Source organism: Pelmatolapia mariae, linkage group LG12, assembly GCF_036321145.2.
Source record: "Pelmatolapia mariae isolate MD_Pm_ZW linkage group LG12, Pm_UMD_F_2, whole genome shotgun sequence".
NCBI classification, from domain to species: domain Eukaryota; kingdom Metazoa; phylum Chordata; class Actinopteri; order Cichliformes; family Cichlidae; genus Pelmatolapia; species Pelmatolapia mariae.
In genome coordinates, this window is record NC_086237.1 from 28855146 (window position 1) to 28873846 (window position 18701).

General features: G+C 39.7%; 1 protein-coding gene across 1 annotated transcript in view; it reads right to left on the bottom strand.

Moving 5' to 3' along the window:
* Positions 1-18701, bottom strand: part of fbxl17 (F-box and leucine-rich repeat protein 17) — a 227464-nt gene that overhangs the window by 17049 nt on the left and 191714 nt on the right. Inside the window, exon 10 of the mRNA XM_063490430.1 lies at positions 7766-7908. Coding sequence (XP_063346500.1) covers positions 7766-7908 — 143 coding nt within the window. The remainder of the gene's footprint in view (positions 1-7765; positions 7909-18701) is intronic.

Genomic DNA, 18701 nt, shown 5'->3' on the forward strand with positions numbered 1-18701 from the left:
AGAAGAAGAAGAAGTTAGCACTCACCTTCCACTTTAACTGGCCAATCACATACCAGCAAGTCAACCTACTCTAGTTCAAAACTAGCACCAGAATAGGAAAGAAAGGTGATTTAAGTGACTTTGAATAAGTCATGGCTTTTGGTGCCAGATGGGTTGGCCTGAGAATTTTGGAAACTGCTGATCTACTGGGATTTTCCCACACAATCATCTCCAAAGTTTACAGAGAATGGTCTGAAAAAGAAAAACTATCCAGTGAGTGGCAGCTCTCTGGGTGAAAATATTTTATTGATGCCAGAGGTCAAAAAAAAAAAAAAAACACAACAGGAACTCAAATAACAACTTGCTACAACCAAGGTGTGCAAAAGAGCATCTCTAAACACACAACGTGTGGAAACTTGAAGCAGCTGGGCTACAGCAGCAGAAGACCACACGGTTGTCACTCCTGTGAGCTAAGGACAGGAAACTGAGGCTAGAGCAGGGGTGGGCAATCTCAGTCCACGAGGGCCGGTGTCCCTGCAGGTTTTAGATCTCACCTTGGGTCAACACACCTGAATCACATGATTAGTTCGTTACCAGGCCTCTGGAGAACTTCAGGACATGTTGAGGGGCTAATTTAGCCATTTGAATCAGCTGTGTTGGTTCGAGGACACATCTAAAACCTGCAGGGACACCGGCCCTCGTGGACTGAGATTGCCCACCCCTGGGCTAGAGTATACACGGGCTTATCAATTGAAAAACAGTTGCCTGATCTGATTTCTGCTGTAACATTCAGATGGTAGGTTGGCAATTTACAACAATATTAAAACAATGATTAATCCTGCCTCGTATCAAAAGTTTGGCAGGTGGTGATGGTGTAATGATGTGATGGATATTTTCTTGGCACACTTTGGGTTCCTTAGCTACAGCTGAGAATCGTTTAACCGCCACAGCCTACCAGAGTATTGATGCAGATCATATCCATCCCTTTATGACCATATCATACCCATCTTTTGATTCTGGCTGCTTCTGGCAGGATAATGTGACATGTCACAGAAGTGAAATAATCTCAAACTGGTTTCTTTGAAAAGGACACTTCAATCATGGATCAGCAACTGACAAATCTGCAACAACTGTGTGATCCTGTAATATCAATATAGACCAAAATCTCTAAGGATACTTTCCACCAACTTGTTGAATCCATGAAAAATAAAGGCAGTTTCGATGGCAAAAAAGGCACCAACCTGATACTAGCAATTTGTACTTAATGAAGCATGAGTGTAGTTATGTGGATTTCTGTTAGTTTAGCATATTATTGTGTGCTTGTGTCTCTGCCTAGGGCGGGAGAATGTTTTTGTCATATTCCTATAATTTTAGTTAAAAAAGGCCTCTGAAGATAGTTTTCTAGTTACAATCATTGCGTGGATTAAAACATAACGTTGCATTGTGTTTGTGGAATGCAGAAAGATGATTCCTTCCCACACAGAAGATCTAACACTTAACAGTAGACTTACTGAGGAGCTGCTCTATTCTGAGACACACAGATTGACACATGCAACAAAAAGGATTCATTTTTCAGAAGATTAAGGCACTTTTTCCCTGAGTCTGATTACTTTGAAAGACTGGCACAGTCATAGCAGAAAGAGGGAAAAAAATGAATTGATTTGATTATTTTGAGGCAAGTCTGGATCAATCGCATTCTTTCCCCTCGTCAGAACGGGGTCATTTTGCCCTGAGGGCAGAGGGGTGTAATCATTTGAGGCAGGCGAAGCACGCCATTTTCCCGAGCCTAGGGGTTCTGATTTCAATGCTCCATTATGAGCTGTGTTAACAGCAAATAACATGAATTCCTCTCAGAGAACACACACTGTTACACACAGACACGTTGCATTCGAGGGTGTATAAACACACCGTGACACAAAGGAAATCCTTCAGACAGAGCCCTTCTGAAGAAGGACAGAAGGGGCAAAAAGTCAGGACAAAATGTATATGGTTCAGCCGCTGAAGGAAATCAAATAGATTTTACTCACATCTGTGCCTGTGCTAAGTCTGTGTTTGAACAGATTTAAAAAAACAAAAAAACAAAGAAGAAAAAATTCCTTGTAACACCCTAAATAGCAGAAGACACACAATTCAAGCTCCCCTGCTTTAAAATGTATACAGTACAGAAGCACGTTTGTATAAACTGTGACGAAGGAAATCGATCCTTCACACTGCTCCACATGAGGAGAGCCAGCTGGATCCTGTTAACAGTTCTTAAATGAATTCTACACTTTCTAAATCCGGTGACATTCAGGGAGGCTGTTACATTAAAATTCTCAGCGTTTTGACAATTCCAAACAAATTTACACAGGCTGGGTTGTGCTGCTCAGGCACTGAGCTGACTGGTTTGTCCGCACCATGTGTCAAGGTTAACACAAGATTGTATTTGTCTAAGACTGACAGGACCCACTCTGAAACCTAACTCCATCAGTTAGTGTGAAAACACTGTGGGGGCAGAAGCCTGAAATCATGCTTATTTTGACTAGTTAAATGTAAATTATACAACCTGCCTAAATGTAATATTGACAAGTTTAGAAAAGCCCTAATGATGATCAGGGCAAGAAGAGGACACAACTAACGTATTCAATTTTTTCCAGCAAATGACAGATATTTGCACTAAATTTCCACAAAACACACATCCTGAACAAAAACCAAACACAGTCCTTGTAAGGGAAACATTAACTTGAATATTTGCAATATGTCCACAACACTGTAAACACAGCACGAGACAAGAAGCAACTAATAACATTAGCAGACTGCTCTGTGTAAGCATATATAACAATTTATTTTTTGGACTGAAAACATTCCTGGTTGGTATGTACAGAAAAATAATTTTGGGCTAGGGAGTATGAAAAAGGCTTATGTAGTAGTCGGCTAATTTGTTAATGCTGGGGTTGTTTCTTAGGTTTGTACATTTATCAGGCCTCAGTCACACAGGCCTAGAAACGGGTCAGTTAACCCTGGAAACCACTGTTTCAAGGGAATAATGTGTAATTCCCCACCAAGTGGGTGGATTATTGCTGGAGGTTGCTGGTCGCTGCACCAAAAAACTCCTTGCAGTTGCTAACAGTTTGCTGCGGTCACCCATAGTTTACATGGAATGTGCAGACTTTTCTTCAAATGTTTGTCAAGGACTCGCTAAACAACTGTGAAACTTGAAAAACGGTGACACAGAAACAGAGACCGCTTGTCTTCAAAGCCAAGGTTGTGCCTCACCACTGCAGCTAACATGTTTCGAAGGCGCAACTATTACCTTGAAGGCGAGTGCTTTCTGTTTCCAGTTTGCAAGGGACTTTTTGCATTTCCCTATCGTGTATCGAACAGTTGGCAATTTAAAACAAGTTGTCATTTACATGCAAACTGGCCAATTAAAGCAATCACAAGGAGGTTTTCAGTGCACCGTCACATCCCTCTTTGTGACCAAGTTTCCTGTAGCAACTGCTAGCAACCACTTGCCAACCGGTTGGGGAATACATATACAAAAAGCAACACTTTGCAAATGAAAAATATTTGATGTCTACTATTACCACAGGATAACATCAAACAATTAGAGAAACAAAACAGAGCGCCAATGGGGAGCAACAAACCAGAGAGTTGTGGAAGTTATCAAGCAGTGAGCGTAGACAGCGATTTTCATATTAGATGACTCTCTGACCGTCATTGTAAGGAAATTTAACAAAAAGAGAGAAAACAGTGGATTGACAACACGGTTGTACCTTCGACATTTACTTGAAGAACAATTAGTGATGTAATGTTGAAAAACCTTGAACAACCTATGAGCACAGAAGCATGTTTTTCACAGAAGTACTGCTGACCTTGTACGTTGGTCATTCACACTGTCAACAATATGCTTAAAAAAGTGGAGAAAACATAGCTATGCCTTACAACTTATATTAGACAATGAAGATTTAAATAAAATGAGGCATGAGGAAAACAATTCAAATGGATTTGTTAATATAAAGAAGAGATGCTGTGGCTGGGAGAAATTCCAACTTAAGTAATTTGCACAAGACTTTCATTATGTTCAAACCTTGTGGGATTGAGAGTTATCCCCCAGCTTCTATGTTTTGCCAGAAGTGCATTAAGGGCAAAGATTAGATTAGTTTGCCCCGAGATTGAATTGGACATGCCTTAGGATTTTACTGCTGTGATACACAAATAAAGCGTGATACAACATTGCTAGGGGCTTAAATGTCAAATGCATGCCAGAAAAAATTATGAGCATAATGAAAGCACTGCCTACAGTAACACAAATTTGCAAAGTACCTCAAAACATTGATTTGATTTATTTAGGAGGCGCAGTTTCAACAAACATTACAAAAACTACAATTTCATGCCAAGCAGAGGTCAAAGAATTTAGAATTGGTGCATGAAATGTTGATAACTTAGATTGTAAGACAAAATGTGTATCTTATTTGAAATATGTATATATAACAAAGAGAACTGAAGCACTATCACAGCCAAACGTTTGAGGCTCCAGTTATGTGGGGAAAAACCCACTCCAAGTGACCTTGATAAAAATTACTAATCACGATTTGAGAGACATTTTAATAACAGTAAATGCCCAAATGTAAAATAAATTAACATAAAACAGTAGCAACAATACTGATATCAGAGCAGAATGGGCAGATGATTTGAGAAAATGAAGGGAAGAAGGAGATAAAAGGAAGGGCTGGGGGGGGAGCAGAGCATGGTCACCTTGTTGTCGTGTTGTGACTTTAAGACAACCACAATTCCTTTGTTCTGCTGTTTTCTCAACTTTTATTTCTTTTATTCTCTCTATAGCTCTCATTTTCACTCCAACCTCAACATCACTTTTCCCTCTCTCTGAGCAAATTCTGTATTACCCCCATTCCTCTTTCTCTCCCTCTACTCCTGACCAAGTCCTAACCCTTTCTTGCTACCATAAATAGCGAGACAGCAACATCAAACAAAGTAGTCTGCCTAGGATGGAGGCTTTTGTAACAAAGCCAGTTTAACATAACCAGGATATCCTTTCGTTATCTGGGTTAACTTACCTTAACATCTGTAACCTGGATAAGTAGTGGCACATAGCTGAGTATCAACTTTATAAGTAACTTTATAAGTGCTTTGATTAGTGAGACTAGAGAAGAACTACTAATTTAATAAAGTCTAGCCTATTTTAAGGCAGGGAGGAAAGCCAGTAAAAATGTTGACCGTGTAAGTTGACAGACTTATCAATTTTACAACTCTACCATTACGACATGGGATAATCTGACGGATTATAATCAAATATTTCATTAAGTTCATGTTTAAAAAAGAGATTTGGTTTTTATTATTTCAGCTGCCGGTCTGGTGTTGTTTAACAGCCGAAAATAAAAAAAGAAATCAAATTTAGACTTGGACTAGAAACAAATTTCTCATATATGATCTGTTTTATGACCATATACTAATGTATACGCATTAACATTTTACACCCTCCTACAATTGTTGCTCAGAGTACTGGAGGATCTTTCAAGAACGGTGACATTTTCTGGAGAATGATTGGTCAGTAGGCAGTGATTTCACACCTGCAACATAAGTTAGCAAGGCGATACATACAGAAGGGAACCACCTTTTTTATTCTGAAAAACAAGGGTTAACCCTGAAATTACCTGGATAAGAGTTAATCCTGCTTTGTAGTACAGGCCCCTGGTCCTCTTCCCTTACAAATCTGACCAGCCTTAACAACGCATACTCCAGGCATATTTCACTAATCAAAAGTTTAGTATGTGAAAAAAGGAAGCCGGAGGATGTGTGGAAGGAATAAGAATGCAGTAAATTTGTTCCGTGATTAAGAGCTGGCGAGGTACTTGACCTTGGAAACTGTCAAACTCTTCTCTCTGTTCGATTCACACTCCATTACAACTCTAATAGCATCAATTACTGCTTTATTTAGCTGTGTCATCCCCAAATTCCCCCTCCAGAGCGGAGGGAGAGTAATTATTTATCTTTTCAACCTTCTGGCTAAACCATGAGTATAAATATCACATCTGAAAAGAGAACTGGGTAGATAAATAAGGAAAAGCAGCTGGAATTGTTCACTGGATAGGAAAGACATGAATGCATACGGTAGAGAAAAACTAAGAAAAAATGTTATTCCAGTAAAGATGTGGGTCATTCCAGAGCACAATTTTTTATTAGCACGGATGTAGCTATTGATTGTTGGGTCACTGAGTCAGTGAGGCAGTAGTGAACCGGATGAAAATGGAATCTAAGTGATCACTTGCTATGTAATGCAGTTAGTCTTTATTACTTATAGATAAATATGATAGATGCACCTTCATGCCTGCAATAATGTGAACTGAGTACACTGTTTCATCACTGAGACCTTACATACAGGGTCACTGTCAGATGCTCATATATTGTCATTTTATTACAGTCTAAATAGATAAATATGATACACTGGTGTTCTTGTCGCACTTAATGATCTCAGTGTGTTCATTTTTATCATAGAAATCCATAGGGTCAAGCTTGAGGCCATGACACACAGATATCACTGATTTTATAATGACAAAATAAAAATGATGAGTTTCCAGTCCGCTGAGCAGCCATGACTATAACTCAAAATCTCTCCTCCCTCGTTTTTCTCCCTGCCAACTTGCACTTTTCAAAAGCACAGCAGGGGCTTTTAAATGTGCTCCACCTAAAACCAAAATGAATACTGTAAAATGTGAAATGAAAGCTCATTAAACACACAATTATATTTACTATACTGAAGCCTATCAGGATTGGGATGGTGTCCTGTGTTGTGCACTCTGCTACAGAACAAGACACCAGGTTCGCCAGTATCAGTACAGACTACAGTTTCTAGGTTAAGCCAGCTTTTCACTTTCCCTTCCTTGCCTGCCCTCATCCCACTCATGTCATCCGCACTAAGTGGATGCATCTGTGTTACAGAAGCTCCACAAAACCAATTGGCGACGTGGGTGGAGTTGTTACCATGGCAGTAAAAAAAAGTTAAAAAAAAGTAAAAAAAAAATTTAAAAAAAAGTAAAAAAAGTACTTCCATCAGGTTATGGGTTGGATGAGTAAGAGGCCAGATGTAAGTGTAAGGGTGACTTTGAAAAGACTGTCCCTCACACCCAGAGGCATCTCAGAGCAGGTTTGAGACAGGTCATCATGTCATTTTACTTCTGTTATCACCCAACCGTGTGACTCATGTATCACACAGACAAACTGGGCACGGGCTGCAGTTAGATACTCGACGTCCCACATTCAGACGCTTTTAAATTGGCCCTAACCTGGAGCTTTTGCGTATTCATGTCTATGTGTCTGACTAGATCTCTGTGGTTGTTTATGTGCATATTCGCCAACCTTAAGATGTCAAAATACTTCATATACCACAAGTTTAACAAACCCTTAAAATATTGGTGTAAAATGATCACTGATCAGGACTGCTTTATGGTAATATTTGGATTCAAACTGTTTTTGAATCCAAATATTATTATTACAACTCTATTATGTATTTATAACATGCAATATTGATAGCAAATAGTTATTTCTGGAAGACAGTTGTTTTCAAGAAAGTGATGGTGATGGTGTAACTAACTGAGCTATAAACTGAACATGTTCATTTTAAGTTCCAGCCGATAGTGTTCAGTTTTGTGTTTGTGAGAGCAAGGGCCTGAACTATAAAGCAAGATCAGCGTAGTCAGCGAGTTGGTTGCCAGATGCCTCCCGACCAGCCTTTAGGCTTGTGCGTCCGGTTTCTAAGAAAGACAACGATATGAGTAATGTTCGTTACCTTATCGCATCTCATGAGGCCCAAGTAGCGAAGGGACTTGCTGCTCTGAGCAATCTGTGTGGCACCCTGGTCCGTGATGTCTTTACACCAGCCGGCATCAACAGTCTCAATGGTGCTGCTGTACTGCCCTATAGCTATCAGAGCTGTCGACAGAGAAGGGGAGCAGAGAAGGGGAGGTGGGGAAGGAGGAGGGAGAGAAACAAGAAAACGTGTTAGTCTGACAACCTTTCTCATGCAAATGTGACAGCAGCGTCTTCCCACAGAGACAGAATTTGAAATGAAACCAGGGCACGTCATATGGCCAGCTGTGACACATAATTCTAGTGTTTACACAACACCTTGACAATATACACGCATGCCCACAAATCCTCGCATACACCCATGCTTGGTCAGACTTCGGCAGGATTCATCCATTACAGCACCGGCATGACTCACGGCACAGAAAGGGAACGACACCGTGCCAGAGTAAAGTGTGACTCCATGCCAGTGTATGATTTAATTTTGCTTGTGTGCATGTTTACTGCTGCCAGGGCAGAAACAAAATGCCAAGGTAAAGAGTAACCACCAAAAACAAATATCTCTCAGTTTCTCTGGGCTTTGTTATACCACAGAGCATTTGTGCATACACCGCTTGCTGCATATACGTAAATACACATTCACACACTCGTAGCGTACCTCACAAGTGTCATTCTTCTGATATTGTCTTCCTATGTTGACAAATTGCAATGCACAGCTGACAAACACGATGACATTACATTCGCTGTAATCTACATGTAGCTCCAATAAAGGCATACTTTGCTGCATTAACACACATACACAGACAGACACACAACAATCTTCCTCATCAATCTTTGACCCGTCAATTGTTGGGTAGATGGAGGAGACCTGTGCTCCACGAGTCGATTGATAGTGCTCCTCGGTGATCGATTGGCAGGCCTGGGCTTTGTTCTCCACTCTCACAACCATCACTAATGAGAGTGGGAAGGTGGGAGGAGGAGTGAGGGATGAGAGAAAGATGAAAGGAAGAGGGTAAAGACAAAGAGAGCCTTTGACAGCACCTTCAGATAGTTACTTAGCCCTGATGTTGTTTTCTCATTTGCAGAAATCCATTTTACGTCAAACTTTTTTATAAACAAGCTTCCTTGAACAAGGAAAAATTAACCCGTATGAACTTTCACTTTGAATCGGTTCCTCCCGACTTTTTCACTTCTATGACCAGAATTAAAAACAAAAGAAAACATACACGAAGCACTTGCGCGTGCATGTATTTCACTGTATGTTTGTGGTACAGAAGCTTTTTTTTCCACTGGAGACAGGAAATGAATAATCTTATGCTTTTTTCTCCACGCTTTTAAACCTCTTTTCTCCTGTTACAGCCTGTGTATTGCACAGGCTTCTCTGCACGTAAGCACATGCTCCCAGGGACGAACTTGTGTACAGCATGTAACATATGTAATATATAGCTTTGGGTGCTTAAAGTACACCACATGTGGTTCCTTTTTGGGCTCTAGCATGCTCTTGGATGCCATGCATAATAGCAAATTATGGCTAAACAGGCAGTAACCCCGCTTTGAAGCTACAGTGTGTTTCATATAAAACACACCGTGGGGAAGAAGAGTCAGCAGGCCAGATGGGTGAAAAGAACATGAAGATAGCATGTCATTTATTGACTAACGGCGACCTGGTAAAGTATGCTAAAAATGAAGACACTGGTGTTTTCGTGAGTTCGCCTGAGCGTGTGAAAGATCGGAAAGACGTCGAGTGAAGGAATGGCTCCCCATCCAGTGCCCCTTGTCATGTTCGATTACACAATCCTAAATTTGATTACCTGGGCTTGGATCTTTCATCTTATGTTAAGACACACATATCGGTGCTGTTTAAACTCCCTTGCAGAGTCCGAGGAGATTTCTGAGGAAAAGGCAGATTAAATAAAAGAGGAGAGCTCCATAGCTCAACAAATCAAAGAGAACTTTGCCAACACACATTTCTGCTTCTTCCCCTTCAACTTTAATTCTCGCAACTTAAAAAGGTGAAAAGATAGAAGCAGACAGATGCATACCACTGTGAATATATAAGGTGTGCGAGTGACTACAATGTCTACAGAACTGGACACACACAGAAATATTAAGTCAGATACCAGTACTGATATTTGGAGGTTTAAAATCCGACATATCAGTCAATGATTTTTTTTCCAGACACACAAAACTTAAACAGATTTCCCAAGGATTTGCTATGAGTAGTGAATCCTTACTATATTATTACAACAATTCAGTTTTAAAATAATCTTGTTTTAGTCAGCTGATCCGACTTTGCCCAGATCAGCTGATTGTTGAGTGTGTCGATGCAGAGTGCCTTCTAGTAAACAAACTATGCAACATCAACATTCATAAGACAGTTGAAGGGTGTTTCTCTCAACTCTTCTTCACTTCTTCAGTTTTCATTTATTGGACATCATAAATGGTGATACCGATATACTGAGAAATAGTTAATACCGGTCGATATATCAGTCGTCTCTAATTGTCAGTGCATTACACGAATAATGTGTTGCAGTCACGTAGCCACACACCACCTGCTTAAACTGAATTAAAATGTTTTTCAACAGGCTCCAGACTTTTTAAAGAAAACATATGGCAGTCAGAAATAGCTGCGGGGAGAAACAGAAGAGCAAATGGGACTAAACGTCATTTTGTTAAGCTGTGAAGTTGGTAAACTGGAGAGTCAGATAATGCCTTTGTCAGAACGAGCCAAGTGTTAGGCTATTTAGACTTGTTTAGTACTCTATCAACAAGTTCATCTGGTTGCCATTACAGTCTAATATGGATGTGTGTGCCGTGCTTCTCTTCCTCTTCCTTTGACTCTCTATCAGAAGACTATAAATTTCAGCTACTCCCGGTGGCAAATGGAAATGATGACCACTTTTGAAATGACTAAAAGCTTTGAGTGAAACCTTTTAACTACAAATGAAGAGGTTTGTTCACATTGTCAGAGATAAAGAGTCTAAATAGAGCTTGGAGAATTTGTTTTGTAAGACAGTAGCCAAGTAACACAAAAAGATATGTTTTTATGTGTGACAGACTAGAAATGTAATTGTGTTTATGTCAAATATCTAACATAAAACCCTGAAGATTTAAGCACACAATAGTGGAACTTTTCACACAGATGCAGAAAATCAATCTATACACCGCTGATAAAACACTTAACATGTAAAAACCTTCACTTCTCAAACGGCTGACTGCTACATCAGTGTGTATTAGTTATGCATTAGCCACTGATATATAACGCAGCATCTATTACACAACCTTTTTTGTTTGTTTTTAGCAAATTGCCAATCTAAACATCATTTGATTGCAACAGATTTGAATGATCCAATCTTTTCTATAATAGTGGGACTATTATAGAAATGTGTGTATAACTAGTAATCAGCATGTTGAACTGGCAAAGTTAAACACTTGAAGCTTTTATACTGAAAATTGTAAGACAAATATGCACAACGCTGCTGTGTTTTCCTATTTCTACCAACATACAGTGTGCAGCATCATTTAACCAAAATTATACACTCACTCAAAAAAAGTTTTATTCACTTTTTAGGCTAGTTTCTGCTAACTGGTAATTCGATTAATTGACATGTATCAAAAAAAAATACATACAGTTTTCTAAACTTTTGACTGGCAGGGTATAAGAGACCATAGGAGCAGGAAATTGTCTTTCCTGACTGATAATGATTTTCTGTCTAAGAAATAGATGAAGCGATATGCAAGAGAAGTTAAGGTGAAAAAGAGGTTGAAGAGTCAGAGGAGAAAAGAGGGGAAAATCCCATTCTGGCAGCATGAGCTGTGACTGAGTGGTGACTACACAGTCACAGACAGTAATGAGGACACACTCTGCTGCCCTGCCTGAAAATGGCTTTAGGATGTTGCTCCGTGTGTGCATGTGTAGAGAGATACTGACCTTAAATTCTGGATGTCATTCATTTTGAGCATAGCACATTTAACCAGTCTGTCACAGAGGGATAAATCTCCATCAACACAGAAGAAGCAGTTGGACATTTACAACCAAATGCTTCTGTTTATTTAAAGTTCTCCTGGGATTTGAAACAACATATCTTCTTGTCAATCAATCACCAAATCAATAATCAGGTCAATATAAGGAGTGTCATGCGCCATTTAGTGAATTCAGGAATGGCATTTCTGTGCCGAAACTGCAGCCTTAACTCACTTGCTAAGACCTTTACAAATATTACAACTTTACCCACAGGCTCAACTCACAGCCTTCAAGAAACCGCTGTGACAAATGTCGACCAAAGGTGAGCAACGCGTAAAACCGTAAATCTCTGGTGTACCATTAACTCCTACTTTATCTCCAGAAAGAGATTCATAACCTATTACTTTCTTACACAAGCTTTTATCAAATACCATGAAGAGCGGATTTATCTAAGAGTGGTTCTATACTAAGGTGAGCACACTCCTAACAGCAAGGTCAAGAACTGGTCAATCCTGTGATGACCGCAATGTGAGAGGAAACCTTCCTTAATCGGCTTATTCTCCTATCTCTGTAGGCCTACCTGACCTCAGAGTTTCAGGGGTTAAGCATCTTTTACAGGCTTATTAGATATTCACTTATTACATTTTCCTAAATGATGGTGTGCCATTACTGCTATCTTATTGCTTTAAAGCCATCCCCCATGACTGCCTCCAGTAACCTTATACACCATATTTTTGCCTCTGATTATGACAGTACGCCTATGAAAGATGTGATGGTAGGTAATGACTTACTGTGGAAGCAGTGTGTGCATGTGAGATCTGTGTGTGTGTATAACTATGGCAGTAGGAACAACAGAAAAAGGCTTATTATGGCTGATGTATTCCAGAGAGCAGAACTGTCATGTCTAATGTTGAAGACATTCACTTGGGCCTTTGTGTGTGTTTAAAAACTTAACCTCAGCTTTGCCCTCTGCACCGTGCTGCTCAGTGCCCCAAACCAAAAGAAACCCCCTTTTCACTTCTCATCCGTTTATACTGTCCAAGTTGTACAAGATGCAATAATTTTTTAAAATGCTATATCAATACTGACATGCATTTTTAAGAACGAGGTCAAGTTAGTTTCAGCTATTTTGTACTCTCTGACAATTCACAAAAGAAAGGTTAAATAATGGCCAGTAGTGGTGCTCAGAAATCAAATACAGACTTGTCATAACTTGGGTTGGGCAATTCTGGTGAGACAATATAATGCAATGTAATGCATGTGTCTGAAATTGTATTAAATTTCTTTTATATAGCATGAGCTCTGAATGAAATAGGACTTGTTAGAGCTACTTCTATCTTTTAGATATGTATGTAATTTTAGCATTAATATGAAATATATAGAGATATATTAGCTGAGATTTCATGGCTGACTCTGACTCTGAAGTGTGACATGCACTACTGATTTTTGACGATTCTTAACCATAACACGACAACAGCATTTATCTGACAAAAGATATCTGCCAATTTACCTTTCAGGAACTAGCACTTACCATATACAGAGATCAGCTTTTAACAATGCAAAATTGTATTTTCATAATAAAAGAAATAAACTGTACAATTTCTCCCAGATTTTCTCTCACTTAAGCAACTGAAAATAAAATACTTTTCAACTAGAAAATACTAATAATTACCTGAAAAACCCCTGCTGTACACCCAATTTAACTTGTACATTTTACCTTAATAAATAAAAGCAGGTGCAACAGATTTATATAACTAAAAATGTCAACTACTTATAATTCCATCTTTTGTACTTGTCTCCATAATTTTTCTTGTAACTGATTTGATCCTTTGCTCATACCAAGGTTGCTATCAGGTGGCTAGCTCTGAGCTGTGGCTAGCTTTGTTAGCTTTTCCAAATTAGACATGTTGAGCTGGGTGATAGCGATTTAAGTTTCTCATTAGGTTTGTTGTTATGAATATTTTCCTGATGATTCCTTTACAGTTCACTTTGTCAAACTTTGTGTCTTCCTCCTCACTCACAACAAGTAACTTGTTAAAGGCTACATGCTAATGACATGTTAGCATGTTAACATAAATACAGACTGTGACTTGATTTTATTATAAATGATGTTTCTAAATTGATTTTAGTCCATAAAAGGTGCATTCACTATAGTAAAAGATTCCTACAATGTCACATGAACCTAATCATACATACATAATTTGCATAGAAGAACACAAAGGAGTGTTTTTTCTGTTAGTGTGTAAGTATACAGCTACATGTGTTTTTCAACAAATGTGTAATATGAAAACAATTTACTGACAGCAAAAATGTGAATGGGCTTTCCCAGGAGTGTGTTTACAGACACGTAAACATGCACAAGCACATAAAAAAAAAACCAAAGTAAGGAAGCCTCCATAGCAAGATGCGGACATCACTTAAGTCCTTTGAAGCCTGTCTGTCCTGACTAAACACCAGCCTCGCTGTCTGACTGATTAACACAGCATGCTCATCTTCAAAGTACCCAGGTCAAACTGACTGGGGTCACAGTGAGTGCCGAGACTAATTCAGTAAACAACATACCGAGGGAAGCATTTAAGAAACGCACGCATCGAAGGTGGGAAACAAGAGAGAGACTGTCGCACTGACCTGCGGTGAGCTGAGAATTAACAATTTTAAAACTTGTGAGAACCAGAGGGAACTGGAGAAGGCTTGTTGACAATCTCTTGATTAGACCGGAAAATGCCTGCTGGGCTGTGGTCTCAAACATGAACTTGATGTGACAAAAAGCGAGCTGTAACTTCCAAGTTAGATATAAATATGCAGGAAAAAAATGAGAAAAGGGAAGAGAAGAATGAATAAATGAGAGATGCAGAGGTTCTGTGAGGTGATGCTCTTTGCCCTGACATTTTGGACAAATGCAATCAAAGGCCAGGGGAACTGAAATCAGCCAGGCTTGGTAGAGAGACACAAGGGAGAGGAGGAACAGATTGAGTGTGACACAAGGAGGGAGAACACTTTGTGGTGGGACATGCTCGAGCTGGGAAATTAATTAGCCAGAGGGCAGGGAGAAGGTAGTGTGCGGAGGGCACGTGCATTTTTGCAATCAGCCTCTGATCTGATGCAAACCAGCTGCCACATGCAATTGTGTGGCAGTGTGCACTTATATGATTTTACGTGCTTTTTAGAGATGTGTGCCTTTCTCACAAAGAGGGACTTCTCAGACCCCGAAATGTTTAAGTGGTGAGGTAGAGCCAGTACCAAAAAAAAAAAGAAAAACAAAAAGTGACTTTGATATTTAGTCTGATCTAGCATGTGAAAATAATTCACACATACACACATACAGAGACTGTTTTAGTAGCTGATTTGCGATAACCTTGTGGAGAGGATGTGAAGTTTGAGGATTGGAAAGGTGAGTGAGTGACAGAAAGAGGGTGAGAGATAGAGAGTAAGAGTGATGAGCAAGGACAGATAGACAGAGTGAAGGGGTGATAAGGAGAGATGGCGCTATCACAGAGGTGACCTACAACAGGCCTTCCTTCACCAAATCTCTCTCTCTCTACTAGACACACACACACACACTCGTGCAAAAGTGAAGCACTTAAGAGGCTGGCATAATTTTTCAAGACCTGAGTCAGCTGATCATATTACCAGTCTAAATCAGGAACTGGGTGGGCTCCTGCTCTGGATCCAAACAGGCTTAATTGTTTTATTAACAATTTAAATACCCTTGACATTTACTAACACAAGTCAGTACCTGTGAAGTAGAGTTTCCTCCTCTCTCACTGTCAGTGCATGTATATAGGCTCTAGCAAGGCCATTAACCCATAGATATTTAAGTGAAGAGCCTCAGGTGCTAAAACATCCCACTCAGGAGGCTGCAGCCAGATGTAAATGTGTAAACAGTGCATTCCTAAAAAGATAACAAAAAAGGAAAGATAGCAAAACTGTGAAAGCTATTCGTATGTTAGGAATGTGGTATTTTTGTAGCTCTGCATAGTTTTGTAGGCTTGTATTTTGTTGTGAAGTTTCAGGTATGTTCAAATTTATCTTTTTATGCTCAGCTATTCACTGTCCTTTTTGTCTTCAGATGAAACAATTCCCCATTCAACAAAGGAAGGATAATACTTTTGTTTTTGTTTTTGTTTTCAATGTTTCAAGGTTTTACTTCCATCACATCTTGTGATGCATTCAAACTAAAGATGAAATGAAGTTTGAAAGGATCATAAAATACATACAAAGCCAGGCTAACAATAATGCATATTTATACCAAGCGGGGAGCAATGTGGACCAACTTTGGTTTTACATAGGGACAGGAAAAAACAAAATTGTAGGACTTCATTGTAAATTGTGAAAATATATTATTTTGTGTTGTTCCCAGCTATTGGTTTAATTCCTTCTTGCATCATTCACTGCTGGGGATGTCCCTAACATGAATGAGTTAAAAACGTCACTTTGCGTTTGATGTGGATGCCACAACTCAGTGGCAGACGATGCAAAGGTACAGAGTGGGGTTGTCGACTGCAGAGGCCAGTTCTCTGCTGATTCAGTAACTGCGGAGCTCCAAACCTCCTCTGGCATTAACATTAGATCAGAAACTGTGTGCCAGGAGCTTCAGCGGAATGGGTTTCCTGCATCGGTGGCCCAGAATCTTTTACTATTGTGATTTGTGTCACAGTATTTGAACGCACTGATATAATTCTGAGAAGATTATTAGGAATGTGTGATCAAAAAGACCTCCCTGCTCATAAAATTGCACAATTATTGTCGTGAATGTGATTTCACTGTGGTATCAAACAAAATCTTGATTTTAATATACTTAACCAGAACACATACGGAGTAATTCCAGTAAAAGAACCCATTAAATGCTAATGATAATCATTATCATCAGTGATCTCTCTACATCGACGGGTGGGAGGCCTTATTGAGAAAGGCAAATTCTGGAGCTCGGAGTGTTTTTTGTTGGGGATTCTTTGCTGTTGCCTGTATCTGGAAACCTTTTGGAGTTTTAGTGCTTCTTTAACAGCTTCTTCCTTCACTTCTAAACCGAACATTGTCTTCTCAGTTACACTTATTTATGTGGTCACTTGCGTCTGACTTCTTTTAACATGGAGAGATGGGTGTACAGTCAGCTGCCACAAGTTCCTTGATAGAGATGGACCTGCGATCGATCACGCGGTCTCCATGACAGTTGGGGGTTCTCCCCTCCTGCTGCCTCATTGAACCAGCCCCCCCTGTTGGCTGGACATCATCCTCTGGCTGCCCTGTAAGTGAGTTCTTTCTTGATCATGCTTTGTCTGGTATATGCCTCCCAGCGTTACCACAACTTGTAGGATTTCTGCCCCCACTGGAGTGTGTAAATGCTGAAATTAATACACTCACAGGTTTTGTTTGCATAGTTATTTGCATAAACCGTGTGGAGGTTTTATATGTTTACATCTTTCTTCTCCAAAGACAAAATCAAGAAAGAGACTACAGCCTCACAAAACACACAACCTGAGGTTCCCACAGCCATAAGCAGTAAAAGCAGGATATTAAGCCCTATTTCAAACCTACAGCACCTCTGCTCCAATGCACCTCTCCTATGAGGATATTAATCCTCCCCACCTTTTCTCTCTCTCTCATTACTCTTGCTTTCTCTCCCTCGCTCTCCCTCTCTCTCATTCCTTATTTTGGATTGTATACAACAGGGAAACTGCTATCCAATTCTGACATCACAGATGGAGGGGCATAAAGCTTAACAACTTCTTTTCAAAATGAAAATCCGAGCGAGAGGAGGAGAGGAAATGAAGATGGGGAAAGAGGAAAAAGACGAAGACAGGTGGCCTCATATTCGCTGAACTGTGTGTTGCATGCATCTAACTGGAATTAACGTAGCATAGCAATAGTTATGGGTTTGGTTATGGATTATGGCTAATCCTTTAGCATAGGGAGCAGGTCTTAAAGGTAATTACACGCTACTATTGGATCCAGAGCCCAGAAATGGGTCCCTTTTGCGTCATTCCTATTAGGATCCGGAAGAAAACTAGCTGTTGATGCATACTGCTTAGAAAGATTACAGGTTAAACACACCGTAGTATTCTCTGCCAATCCTAATGCTATCTGAACTTGTTCGGAAGGTGAGAGAGAAGAGAGCTTTTAAGGAGATCTCATCTGTTCTTTCACTGTAGTGTGGCTTGAGATACAATAAACAAGCATTGAAAGCTAAATCATTATGACTGCAAAATAATTTATCATAGAAAAACAAACAAAATAGCGAGCTGTTCACCCACATGGGGTGAAAATGCGATTAGCAGCATCACTCAGTGCAGTGAATATTATCCAACACCAAGACGATGACAAGCACACTTAATGGTTTTTATTTTAGTCCTCTACCGTGCCACACCTAACCTTTTTATTACCCTTACCGCCTCAGAAATACCCCTATGACCCTGTCTAATACACACAGCGTTCCAAGTGCCACTAAGTCTGTGTCTATGCCTTATCTCAAGCCTTTAACAGTCCACTCTGTCCACTTTAACCCAGCGGGAAACATTAACCAGACATACACTTCCTCTTTCCATACCCCTGACAAAACCTTCCAAATTGTTATGATCACTAGACAGTGTGTGTCTGTGTGTGGTTTCGTTTGTGTGTGAATTAGGGCCTACTTAGCCCCTGAGACAGCCCTAAAACAAATGCCCAAATACCAATTAGTTGCACAACAATTAGTTTACTGGACCGTTAATAGCAGGCGACCCACCCAAGGAAAGGCTCGAGTCTTCACTTGATCCTAAAACCGATAAGAATAACGACCCACAATGTTGCGTTGACCTTTAGACAGCAGTGCGATTGAATCCAACTTTTTTAAAATGGATATGCCATGTCTCCTTGAATTTCAGCAACATGACTTCTAGTTTTTTGTAAGTACGTCAACCTAAAACAAAGGCCCTAAGGGTAACATATTGTGTGAAGCAAGTATTTCTTTTTTTCTTTT